The following is a 13587-nucleotide window of genomic DNA, read 5'->3' on the forward strand; positions in this document are numbered from 1 at the left end:
GAGCTGTACCTGCCCTGGAAGTGTTTGATGGGACAGTGTAGAGGGAGCTTTATTCTGTATCGAACCCCTGCTGTACCTACCCTTGGAGTGTTTGTTGGGACAGTGTAGAGGGAGCTTTACTCTGTATCTAACCCGTGCATTACCTGCCCTGCGAGTGTTTGTTGGAACAGTGCAGAGGGAAGTTTACTCTCTTTAGAATCCCCGGAGAAGGGCCAGGGCCCAGATTGTGGAACATAACCAAGGGGGAAAGAGGAGGAGAGAAGGATAGATAAATCAAGGAGACAGGACTGAGGGACACCAAGCTTCACCGTTATAGCCTGTAGACTTCAGGAGGGGCAGACTTAGTTCAGTAGTTTTAGGATCCAGGTAGAGAACAAGGAGCAGATGGGAAGACTGTTGTGGATTCCAGTACAGTGAGGATGTAGGCAGAGACATTCTGTAGGGCCGTGTATTTGGGCTGCAGGAGGGACAAGGGAGAAAATGTCAGAGGAGCAATTATTGCAGCAATGTCCATAAATAGTGAGAGATAGAAGATGGGGTTTAGAGTGGACCATGGACAGGCTGTTAAACTGTTTGTCTGCTGTCACCAGCTTTCCTTCTGTTACAAATAGCCTCCTGTAGCCCAGTGACACAAACAGCCCATTAAACCCCACCAATGTCCTTTAGTCTGGTGAGAAATCCCTTTGTGAAACATCAGTTGTTGTTAACGCTTCTCATTCTGACACCTCACAGTGAGAAATGATCTTCAGAACTGCCGACACCATCAGCTTTAAGGAGATAATCCCCTTTGGAGATTGGATTGCCCATTGAGTTTGACTAAATTGATGTTAAACCAACAATGCTGCTTTGCCCTGTGAAAATAACAGATTATCAGAATATTTCCCACAGGTTAAAATCCAATATTACAGGGACTCACTTTCCTGGATGGTTGGACTGGATCCTGTGATATGAGAAACATTTACTTTCTGTCAGACTTGGACTATTTGCAGATCCATCTTTTCAAAAGTTGTGGGAACTCAGTTCTGAAATGTATCCACACAGTTTGTAACAAGTGCTCAATCAGCTCGTATTAGTGTCGAGACATCAAGGACTCGACAAACTGAGTATGTGTGAAACAAACCTGATTTATTTGACATTGATACAGATTAAACTCCAGCACAGTTACAGGGATTACTCACATCAGCATTACCAAATCCCAACTGCCCGAATGAACATGGTTGAAGCCTGGATATGATTAACAGTAACAGCAGAATCCAACCCCTGAATCACTTGTGAACTCGCTGATGTGTCAGCACGTTGGAAAAATGAGTGAATCCCTTTGCACACTCACGGCAGGTGAACGGTCTCTCCCCAGTGTGAATTCAGTGGTGTGTCAGCAAATTCTTTGTGCTTTGAAAGCTCCTCCCACAGTCAAAACATTTAAAATGTATTTTATCGGTGTGAACAAGCGGGTGTGTCCTGAGGTTGGATGACTGAGCGAATCTCATCCCACACTCCGAGCAGGAGACGGCTTTTTCCCAGGGTGAACTCGCTTGTGGGTCAGCAGGTTAGATGAACGAGTGAATCCCTTCCCACATACGGAGCAGATGAATGACCTTTCCATCGTGTGAACTCGCTGGTATTTCAGTAGGTTGGGCGAGTGAGCAAATGTCTTTGCAGAGTTAGAGCACCTAAACGATCACTCGCCAGTGTGAACTCGCTGGTGTGCCAGGGTGTGGTTGGATTGAGAAAATCCCTTTCCACACTGCGCAGGTGAACGGCTTCTCCCTAGTATAAATTTGCTGGTGTTTCGCAGGTACGATGATTTTTTTGGAAGTCTTCAGACAGTAAGAGCAACTGAACAGCCTCTCCCAAGTGTGACTGCTTCGATGAACTTCCAGCTGGGACGGGGTAAATGAATCTCTTCCTACAGTCCCCATATTTCCACGGTTTCTCCGTGGTGTGGGTGTCTTTGTGTCTCTCCAGGTTGGACGAACAGTTGAAGCCTCGTCCACACACAATACACGTGTACGGTTTCTCCCCGCTGTCAATGGTGCGATGTTTTTTCAGATTGTGTAACTGATTAAAGCTATTTCCACAGGCAATACACTGGAACACTTTCGCTCGTGTGTGTGTGTGTCAGAGAGAGTCTCGGTGCTTTTCCCGTCACACTGATGTTTGAAATCTTTTCCCACAAACACAACAAACGTTTAACCTTCCACATTAAAAGGCCGATGATATTGGGGCCCTGGTAAATAGAGCGACTCTATCAGACCTTAATGTGATGTTGGGTTTGAATGTGCAGTCTGTAAATGCTGCCCTTCTCTCAGCCTGTAACAGGAGTTTACAAAAGCATCAAATATCCAGGACTGAAACTCAAAACATTGGCCTGGAAATCATGGCCTCCCCGGATCCGTACGGAGTGTGCAAGGACCCGGGAAGGCATCGCAAAAGCCGGTTTCCAGCACACAATCTGCTTGACAGATCCAACGCATATCGGGAGCGACGACATTTGCATGGGTAAGATTGCAGGATTTACCCATATCTTGCCCAGCAAATGTCCTCAAACCTCTTGCACCAGATAAAAACAGGAGCATAGCCTTCTTTTACAGGCGTAAGTGTTTTATAACACACTTAAAATAGAAAATAACATTTCAAAAAAACTTTATTTTTTTTAGAAACCCTGCCCACTAGATTGTTTTAAACCATAATTTAAAAAACCTTTTTAAAAACTCGCAAATGTTTTTTTCCCTAATATATTTATTAAATTTAATTTCAATTACGGTGTGTTTCTAATTTTTTATTTGGTGTTCTTGTGTTTGTTGTTTTTCTTAATTAAAAGCAATTTGAACTCGGAGATACGGAGATCCGCTTCCTGTTAATTGAGAATACTTTACCTGATTGGTTGAGCAGTCACACGTGACTGCATCTCCTGCGTGGGAACCTGGAGGACGGGAGCGTGATTTGCAGTGCGGGAAGAGAAGGCCTCCCCACCGGAATCTCACGCTCCTCCGGGAACAGGTACTTTCATGGAAATTTTTCAGGTCGGAGGCATTTGCCTGCGGTTCTTGTTCGGGGCCTGAGGCCCACAGCGGGTGTGTAAAGCGGATGATGCGGAGTGTTTTCTCGCGAGTGCGACCTGGGCCACCACTCGGGCTGAGTGAGGCCCGCGTCCCCCCCCCCGCCCCACCGGGGTTTATTAACCCGCTCCCTTTACTCCCGCCGATATCTCACCCACCGCGCATGCTCAGCTCACACTGCCGGACAGAGTGACGTGCCTCCCGACCAATAGGAAGAGCGAAGAGCCAAATGCAGGGCTGGAGGACGCACCAGGCGGTTGTTCCTTTAACCAATCGGAGTGTGCGAGGGGCGGAGTTGGCTCAGCAGGCGGGGCTTGCAGCCCTCAGTGGGCAGGGCCGAGTCTGCATCTCCCTCACTGTTTGCGCAGGCAGTGGAGGCGGAATTCGTTCGGACAGGCAGTTCCAGGAGACAGGAGGGGATTGTGGCAGCAGGGCAGAACTTGGAACCACGGGTGTGCTGGGAAGCTCTGTCAACACCCGGTGTCGGCATCAGGCCCCGAATTAGAGCCGACAGTCCCAGGTGAGCGAGGTCACTGGCCGCCATCTTGCACAGGGCGGGGTCAGGGTGCATGCGCGGCCATCTTGGTTCAGGAACAGTGTGGGTGGGGTTTCAGGGTCTCTGTTCCCAACTCGGTCCCAGTGCCCGGGAGATGGAACATCCTGGGCAACAGGTTTTTCATCATCTTAGAATCAGAGACTGGTTTTAGTTCGGAAGGAGGCCATTTCGCCCGTTGAGCCCATGCTGGCTATTCTGCAAAAGATTCAGCTAATCCCACTCCCCCTCCCTCTCCCAATAGCCCTGCAGATTTATCTCTCTCTGGTACTTATCGAATTCCCTTTCGCAAGGCGTGATTGAGTCTGCCTCCACCATCGTTTCAGGCAGTGCATTCCAGATCCTAACCACTAGCTACGTAAAAAATATTTTTCTTATGTTGCCTTTGGTTCTATTGTTAATCATCTTCAATTTATGTCCTCTGGTTCTCGGCCCTACTGCCAATGGGCACAGTTTATATCTATTCTGTCCAGACCCCTCATGATTTTGAACACCTCTGTCAAATCTCCTCGCAATCTTCTCTGTTCTGAATGAATAACACCAGCTTTTCCAGATTATACACGTAACTGAAGTCTCTCATCTCTGGAATCATTCTCGTAAATCTTTTCTGCACCCTCGCCAAAGCCTTCACATACTTACTAAAATGCGGTGCCCAGAATTGGACACAATACTCCAATTAAGACTGAACCAATATTTTAGACAGGTTGATCATAATATCCACACTTCTGTACTCTATACCTCGATTGATGAAGCCTCGGATCCCGTAAGTCGTTGTAACCGCTTTCTCAACCTGCGCTGCAACCTTCAGCGATTGATGCACATATACTCCTGGGTCTCTCTGTTCACGCACCACTTTAAAATTGTACCATTTCGTTTATATTGCCTCTCCTATTCCGAACAAAATGTATCACTTTTAACTCTTCCACGTTAAATTTAATCTGCCACATGTCTGCCCATTCCACCAGCCTATATGTCTTTCTGAAGTCTATCACTATCCTCCACAGTGTTCACAATCCTTCCAAATTTTGTTTCATCTGCAAATTTGGAAATTTTGCCCTGTACACCCAAGTCTAAGTCATTAATTTCGATCAAGAAAGGCAGTAGCCCGAGTAACGACCCCTGGGGAACACCACTTCCTCCAGTCTGAACAACAACCGTTTACCACTTCTCTGTTTGTGTGGCTTGTCCACTTTCATATCCATGCTGACAATGTCTCCGTTATTTCATGGGCTTCGATTTTGCTGGTATTGGTAACACGCCCGGGATGACTAAAAACTAAGCCCAGTCTGTCAATCACTTTCAGCACCTGGACATAGCATGTACCCCACAGCATCTCTTCTATCCTCAATATGTGAATAGAGCATCACGCCTGAAAACCTGGTATAAGTTTATATCCTCTCAGCAAATCGATTTTAAGAAAAGCCTGTAGGCCGATGAGACACTGTTAAGGTGCCAGTGTGTTGCTGGTTTGATTGGCATTTAGCCTGTAATGGACTCCGTATTTTGGTCTCCATATTTAAGGAAGGGTATACTCGCATTGGAGGCTGTTCAGAGAATGTTCACTAGGTTGATTCCAGATTTGAGGGGGTTGATTTATGAAGATAAGTTGAGTAGGTTGGGCCTATACACATTGGAGCTCAGAAGAATGAGAGGTGATCTTATCGAAAATTATAAGATAATGAGAGGGCTCGACAAGGTGGATGAAGGACGGATATTTCAACTCAGGGGAAACTAAAACTTGGGGACATATCTGAGAATAAGTGGCCACCCATTTGAATACGGAGATGAGGAATTTCTTCTCTGAGGGTTGTAAATCTATGGAATCCTCTGCCTCAGAGACCTGTGGAGGCTGGGTCTTTGAATATAATTAATGCAGAGATAGACAGAATTTTGAGTGATAAAGGAGTAAAGGGTTATGGGGAGCGGGCAGGGAAGTGGAACTGTGTCCATGATCAGATCGGCGATGATCTTCTTAAATGGCAGAGCAGGCTCGAGTGTCTAAATATCCTTCTCCTATTTCATATATTCTAACTGAACATTTCTCCCAGTGTAACGTTTGTTGTATTGAAATGTGTGTCTTTTGATAAGCTTCTGGTCCTTGCTAATGCCTGCTGTAATTGTGTAGAAATGGTATGTGTAAAGAGATGGTCATTGTATGGAGATGTGAAACAAGGAAACACTACCTGTGTGTGACAGTGACACAGCCTTGTGTCACAGGCAGAACAATGCACCGATATCCTTGTGGTTATGGTTTGAGCAGGGTCAGTTCACCAATGTTCAACCTAAGAGGTGGTAGGAATTGGGAGCAGCACCAGTAAATAACATCTAAATGTAAATTCTGATATGGTTTATCTTCATTTATTCCTATTTTAATAGCTTTTGCTGAATGTGGTCGACGCCAAGTGCCAGGTTATCGGATCAGGCCCACCATCGAAAATGCGTTTGACAGCCCGAAGGTAGACAATGTCAACCAGATCCCCCCATCCACCAACCTAACCATTTCTTCACTAACTCAAGCTAGTTTATAAGATGTGACCTTATTTTGAGGAAGCCATGTTCAGTACCAGTAATGGCCCCTTCACTTTCCCCATGAAAACAGCATCTCTCAGGATCTCTTCGAGCATCTTCCAGGTGATCGAGGTCACGTTGATGGGCCTTTATTCCCTGGCTCAGATTTGTCCCCAATTTGGAAAATGGGAACGGCATGTGCTGCCTTTTAATCTCAGGGAACAACCCATGACTCTCCTGAGCTGTTGGAGATATGGGCAAGGGGCTGACAGAGCGCCCATCCCATCTCTTTAATCACCCTTGTGTAGGTATCATCTGGACCGTACACATGTCAGGATTAACCCTCATGCAACTCTGCTGTCAGTGAAGAGAGATGAGAAAGACTAAAGTGCTGCTTGCCCCTCTCAGTGTGGCCCTGAAGGACTGTGTCCAGGCTGAAGTTCTGTTCCCGCTGTAAATTCCTCCCCACAGATTGTCCTTTCTCAGCTCCAGCCAGGTGATGCTAAACATTCAGGTGGCAAAGACAATATTCCACAGCAATGTGTTGAAAGCAAAACTAATTTATGTGTCTATATAGAGTTATTAACACCAGCGTTACAGGAGTTATAAACCCCAACTATCAGAATGAATACGTTTCAGTCCGGGATGTGATTAACTGCAGCAATAATAGTAGAATCCAACCCCTGCAGTCACTTGTGAACTCGCTGGTATCTCAGCAGGTACTGTTTGCTTTTAAAACTCTTTTCACAGTCAGAAAATTGAAAAGGTCTCTCCCCAGTGTGAACTCGCTGGTGTGTCCGCAGGTGGGATGACCGAGTGAATCCCTTCCCACACTCAGAGCAGGTGAATGACCTCTCCCCGGTGTGAACTCGCTGGTGTGTCAGGAGGTGCTGTTTGCTTTTAAAACTCTTCTCACAGTCAGAACATTTAAAAGGTCTCTTCCCAGTGTGAACTCGCTGGTGTGTCAGGAGATACTGTTTGCTTTTAAAACTCTTCTCAGAGTGAGAACATTTAAAATGTTTCTCCCCAGTGTGTGCTCGCTGATGTGTCAGCAGGTAGGATAATGCATTGAATCCCTTCCCACAACCAGAGCAGGTGAACGGCCTCTCCCCAGTGTGAACTCGCTGGTGTGTCAGCAGGTAGGATAATGCAGTGAATCCCTTCCCACACCCAGAGCAGGTGAACGGCCTCTCCCCAGTGTGAACTCGCTGGTGTATGCGCAGGTAGGATGAACGAGTGAATCCATTCCCACAGTTGTTGCAGGTGAATGGCCTTTCCCCAGTGTGAACTCGCTGGTGTGCCAGCAGGTCAGATGACTGAGTGAATCCCTTCCGACACTCGGAACGGGTGAACGGCCTCTCCCCAGTGTGAACACGCTGGTGAGTTAGAAGGTTGGATGACTGAGTGAATCCCTTTCCACACGCGGAGCAGGTGAACGGCCTCTCCCCAGTGTGAACTCGCTGATGGGTCCGCAGATCGGATGATGTCGGGAATCCCTTCGCACAGTCGGAGCAAATGAAAGGCTTCACCCCAGTGTGAACTCGCTGGTGTATCAGAAGGTGGGATAATTAAGTGAATCCCTTTGCCCAGTCGGAGCAGGTGAACAGCCTCTCGCCGGTGTGAATTCGATGATGCGTTTCCAGCTGGGGATGATAGTTGAATCTTTTCCCACAGTCCCCAAATTTAAATGGTTTCTCCCCAATGTGACTGCGCTTGTGTATCTCCAGGTTGGATGATTGGCTGAAGCCTTGCCACACACAGAGCATATGTACCATTTCTCCCCACTGTGAATGGTGCCTTCTGATTCCATGATCAAAAGCTGATGAAATTCCAGTTCGAATGGATCGAGTTAGTGTCAGATCTTGAGGTGATGTTTGGTTTGAGCGTCCAGACTAGAAATCCTCCCCTTTTAACACCCTGTGAAGTGAATTTCAAACAGGAAAAAGGGAGTGAGAGAGAGAACCCACAAAAACACAAAGGCAGGTTGTGAAATTGAGCATAATGAATCTGGTCATTTGTGGGGCCGGCACTAGAAAAAAGTGACCATGAAAGCTGCCGGATTGTCGTAAAAACACATCTGGGTCAGTACTGTCCTTCAGGGAAGGAACCCACCTGCCTCGACAGGCCCACATGTGAAATTGTTGGTCCCACTGGGCCCAAAATTACCGGGGTTGAAACCCAGCAGCTTCTCCCCGCTCTCCATCCAGATCAAACTGATGCAACAAACAGACCCATACAGGAGGCCAGGGAGTGACTTCCAGATTCAGCGCCCACTGATACAGAGCGGCTGGGAATTGCTGAGCCTGCTGTATAAATGCAAGTTGCTGTTTTCCTGGTGTGGGGGAGGCGCTGCCCCCGGGGATTGCTGGTGCTGAGAGTGGAACCTGACTCGGGGCCCGAGAGCCGCGTTGCCCGAGATCCGCACGCCGTGCTGCCCGGGGACCTGAGAGCTGCGTTGCCCGGGGAATGAACGCCGTGCTGCCCGGGGCCCCGACAGCCGCGTTGCCCGAGAGCCGCACGCCGTGCTGCCCGGGGCCCCAAGAGCTGCCTTGCCCGAGATCCGCACGGTGTTCTGCCCAGGGCCCTGAGAGCTGCATTGCCCGGGGAACGCACGCCGTGCTGCCTGGGGCCCCGAGAGCCACGTTGCCCGAGAGCCGCACGCCGTGCTGCCCGGGGCCCCAAGAGCCGCCTTGCCCGAGAGCCGATCGGTGTTCTGCCCGGGGCCCTGAGAGCTGCGTTGACCGGGGACCGCATGCCGTGCTCCCCGGGGCTCTGAGAGCTGTGTTGACCGGGGACCGCACGCCGTTTTGCCCGAGGCCCTGAGAGCTGCGTTGACCGGGGACCGCACGCCGTGCTGCCCGGTGCCCTGAGAGCAGCGTTGCCCGGGGAACGCACGCCGTGCTGCCATGGGCCCTGAGAGCCGCGTTGCCCGAGGGCCGCACGGTGTTCTGCCTGGGGCCCTGAGAGCTGCGTTGCCCGGGGACCGCACGCCGTCCTGCCTAGGGCCCTGAGAGCCGCGTTACCCAGGGGCCGCACGCCGTGTTGCCCGGGTGGAGGGGGGGGGCGGTCTTGACCAGCAGCTCTGACTCGGGGACTGAAAACCGCACTCGGTGAAAAAGGAGGCAGACAAATAGCAGGAAACTATAGACCAGTCAGCCTAACATGTGTGGTTGGGAAAATGTGCGGGTCCATTATTAAAGAAGCAGTCGCAGAGCGTTTGTAAAAGCATAATTTGGTCAGGCAGAGTCAGCATGGATTCATGAAGAGGAAGTGATGTTTGACAAATTTGCTGGAATTTTTTGAAAAAGGATGCAGAGAAAAAGCAGGAAACTATAGACCAGTCAGCCTAACATGTGTGGTTGGGAAAATATGGGGGTCCATTATTAAAGAAGCAGTCACAGAGCGTTTGGAAAAGCATAATTTGGTCAGGCAGAGTCAGCATGGATTCATGAAGAGGAAGTGATGTTTGACAAATTTGCTGGAATTTTTTGAAAAAGGATGCAGACAAAAAGCAGGAAACTATAGACCAGTCAGCCTAACATGTGTGGTTGGGAAAATATGGGGGTCCATTATTAAAGAAGCAGTCACAGAGCGTTTGGAAAAGCATAATTTGATCAGGCAGAGTCAGCATGGATTCATGAAGACGAAGTCATGTTTGACAAATTTGCTGGAATTTTTTGAGCATGTAATGAACAGGGTGGATAAAGTGGATGTGGTGTATTTGGACTTCCAGTAGGCATTTGACAAGGTGCCACATAAAAGGTTACTGCGCAAGATAAATGTTCACGGGATTGGGGGTAATATATTAGCATGGATTGAGGATTGGCTAACTAACAGAAAACAGAGAGTTGGGATAAATGGTTCATTCACTGTTTGGCAATCATTATTTAGTGTCAAAGGTCGACTGGAATTCCAAATACAACACATCAACTTTATCCACGCTGTTCTTTACATCCTCATAGAATTCCAGCAAGTTTGTCAAATATGACTTCCTCTTCATAAATCCATGCTATTTCTGCCACAGGGATCGTGGCTGGGACCCTAACAATTTACAATCTATGTTAACGATTTTGAAGAAGGGACAGAGTGTAACCTCGCCAAGTTTGCTGACGTTACAAAGATGGGAAGAAAAGCAATGTGTGAGGAGGACACAGAATCTGCAAGAGGACATAGAATGGCTAAATGAGTGGGCAAAAATTTGGCAGATGGAGTATAATTGTGGAAAGTGTGAGGTCATGCACTTTGGCACAAAAGATCAAAGAGCAAGTTGTTACTAAAATGGAGAAAGATTGCAAAGTGCTGCATTACAGCGGGACCTGGAGGTACTTACGCATGAAACACAAAAGGTTAGTATGCAGGTACAGCAAGTGATCAGGAAGGCCAATGGAATCTTGGCCTTTATTGCAAAGGGGATTAAACCAAGGAAGTTTTGCTACAGTTATACAGGTTATTGGTGAGGCCACACCTGGAATACTGCATACAGTTTAGGTTTCCATATTTACAAAATGATATACTTGCTTTGGAGGCAGATCAGAGAAAGTTCTTTAGGTTGATTCTGGAGATGAGTGGGTTGACTTATGAGAAAAGTTTGAGGAGGTTGGGTTTCTACACGTTGGAATTCAGAAGAAAGAGAGGTGATTCATCAAACCGTATAAGATTATAATGGGGTTTGACAAGATGGATGGAGAGAGGATGTTTCCACTCATAGGAGAGAATAGAATTAGGGGGCATAATCTTAGATTAAGTGTCGCCCATTTAAAACGGAGATGAGGAGGAATTTCTTCTCTCACAGGGTTGTAAATCTGTGGAATTCGCTTCCTCAGAGAGCTGTGGAACCTGGGACATTGAATAAATTTAAGACACAGATAGACAGTTTCTGAACCGATAAGGGAATAAGGGGTTATGGGGAGTGGGCAGGGAAGTGGACCCGAGTCCATGATCGGATCAGCCATGATCGTATTAAATTGGATCAGCCATGATCGTCTTTGCAAGATCCTGCAAATCCCCTGGGAGGACAGGCGTACCAATATCAGTGTCCTCGTCCAGGCAAACATCCTGATAGAGAATTCAAACAGGCTGCATTTAGACAGGTTGAGAAACCACAGACTCCCATGTCTACATGCGACTGAACACATTGCATTAACTCATCAATCAACGTGACATTTCAGGACCTTTGACAGTGAACCAATTCGGGGTTAAGAATAGATCAATTGAGCCAATAAGGTCAAAGGAGGCGAGTTCTTTTCTTTTCTGTAAATTGAACCAGGTATATGTACAGCCATTTTGAGCATGTTGTCTCAGAAGGACAAAGGCCTGGCTTAAAGCCAGAAGCTTGTTGCTGCTGCCAGAATAAAGTTACAGTAAAACTACAATCGGAGTACGTATTTTATTGGAAATTCAGAGATCTAACAATTTTGGCGTCACAACAGAATCGCTGAGGGAAGAAACTGAATTTTGGACATCAGACCTACATACTGAAGTAAGGACTCCTCTTTATAAAAGTCCTCGGTCAAAAGTCTAAATTCGCCTCTCCTTCTACGCGATTCGGAATGCCTTCGGTTTGTGAACCCTCCAGTTGGTAGTCGGCTCGAGGTCCCATAGATGTCTAACTTCGGTGATGTGTTAGTTAATTAATCACCGACCCACTGATCGGCTGGAAAGCCTGCGACTCGAGACCCCAGTAAAGAAATCAGTAGTATGGCAGCAGGAGATAAGAGCAAAGAATTGCCTGCAACTGTAAAAGGTGGGCAGGCACCACCTGCGGTTTCGATAGATGAAATCCTCCAACAGTTGAAAGAATACATAGAGCAACAATTCGACTTATCTAAAATCTGTATTAAGATCGATCAAAAGTACGGAACCTCCAAAGGACAATGGTCCTTGGATGAGATTCAAAGGGTCTGTGGAAAAACGACCTGTATGAAAATTAAAGAGCGAACTAGATGGTCCCTAGCGGTTATGGGAAAGATTCCGAAAGCTGAATGAAATTATAATGCATTCCCAACTGACCAGGACAAAGGACCAATTGGAAGCTGTTTGTGCACAACTCCGACTGAAAAAACTTGAACTTGAAAAGTCGGAACCGGAAGTTAAAGATCTTAAAATTGAAATTAAAGAATGGAAAAAATCATTAGGTCAAGGAGACAGTAATAGGAAAAGGAAAATGTATCGGTCAATTCCCAGTGTACCCATGTTTGGATAAATTAAAAGCGCAAACCCGAAGACACGACCGAGGAATAGATACGGATTCTGAATCCTCAGACGATACAGAGTCGGAGGATGAAAAATTAGGTGTGCGCTTTGCCCCATTTAAAAAAAGACGAGTTGTAGTCAAATCGAAAGAGACTTTGGATGAGGGTGGAACCAAAAAAACGAGGAAAAGGGTGTATGCAGAATAATTAGTTCATGATCCGGCTGACCCAGAGAACATTGATAATGGTCCAAGGAATTGCCCAATCTAAAGAAAGGGGGAGGACAAACGTGGGACCAATTGGATCGCTTAAGAAATATATCAACTTCATCCCTGGGACGAAGTGCAAATTTTGACCATAATGGTGCCAAAAACACAGGGAAGAAAATTGCACGATAAGGTAGAAGAAGCTTTGGGGCAGGATGGGAGGCGATTAAACACTGGCTGCAAGCCTTCAGTCCTGCTAAGACAGACTGGGAAAAAATTGCAGCCTGCCAACAAAAAGGAACAGAGGAGGTCCTGGAGTATGACGAGCGGTTTCGATGCACGTGGCTAGAATATTTGGGTATGAATAATACGGATGAGGAAATGGATGAACAAGTGTTTGGACCCCTGAAAGCAGTTTTTTTGGCAGGTCGAAAGCCAGAACTGTCCAAAATGCTTGAGGTAGTGTTACCGGACTGGGAAGGTAGAGGAACTACCTTTGCAGCATTGGTGGATCGATGTAAGCAATTACATCGCGATATGGGAGCTAAAGTCCGAGCTGTACAGGCTATGGGATGGAAATCCCAGAATTCCGATAAACAGTTATTCGGAAAATTACCTAGAAAATGTCATTATTGTGGGAAAGAATGTCATTGGCCCAAGACATGCAGGGCAAAACAGCAAGGTCGTGGCCAGGGAAGAGGGCGCACCCAGGGATACAATTCAGCCAACAAACCAGGCTTGTCACAAGATAACAACCTCATCGAAGCATTTAAGTGATTGACAATACAACAGCAGAAGGAGTTACTTGGGATAGCAAAAAACGATTAGAGCCCACCCTGATCCACTTCCTCACAGGAATACAACAAAGGGGAGATTGGCTATATATAACTGTGAGGATGGGCGATATGGATGTGAACTGTCTTTTAGACACAGGGGTGGAATTAACATGCTTACCCCTACAATATGGAGACTTTTTGTCGCTGGATGGACGGGCACGTACAGCCTCTGGAGCTGGGGGTCATAAAATGGAAATTAAAAGGACAACACTGGTACTTAAAGGGCTGGGTCCA

General features: G+C 47.0%; 1 protein-coding gene across 1 annotated transcript; it reads right to left on the bottom strand.

Moving 5' to 3' along the window:
- Positions 1–6809: 6809 nt before the first annotated feature.
- LOC139239576 (zinc finger protein 615-like) lies at positions 6810–9028 on the bottom strand. The gene is made up of 2 exons (XM_070868355.1): positions 8627–9028; positions 6810–7664 (listed from the first exon to the last, which is right to left on the bottom strand). The coding sequence occupies exons 1-2, from the start codon at positions 9026–9028 to the stop codon at positions 6810–6812; spliced, it is 1257 nt and encodes a 418-aa protein (XP_070724456.1).
- Between the last annotated feature and the right edge of the window lie 4559 nt (positions 9029–13587).

This window comes from Pristiophorus japonicus, chromosome 28 (assembly GCF_044704955.1).
Source record: "Pristiophorus japonicus isolate sPriJap1 chromosome 28, sPriJap1.hap1, whole genome shotgun sequence".
NCBI lineage: Eukaryota > Metazoa > Chordata > Chondrichthyes > Pristiophoridae > Pristiophorus > Pristiophorus japonicus.

Excerpts from the sequence above, each read along its gene's own strand:
- LOC139239576 (XM_070868355.1), bottom strand. The coding sequence starts at position 9,028 with ATGGCAGCACGGCGTGCGTTCCCCGGGCAACGCTGCTCTCAGGGCACC. Across the intron at positions 7,665-8,626 it reads GCACGGCGTGCGGCTCTCGG|CGAGTTCACACTGGGGTGAA; the intron begins GCAACGCGGCTG and ends CTGATACACCAG.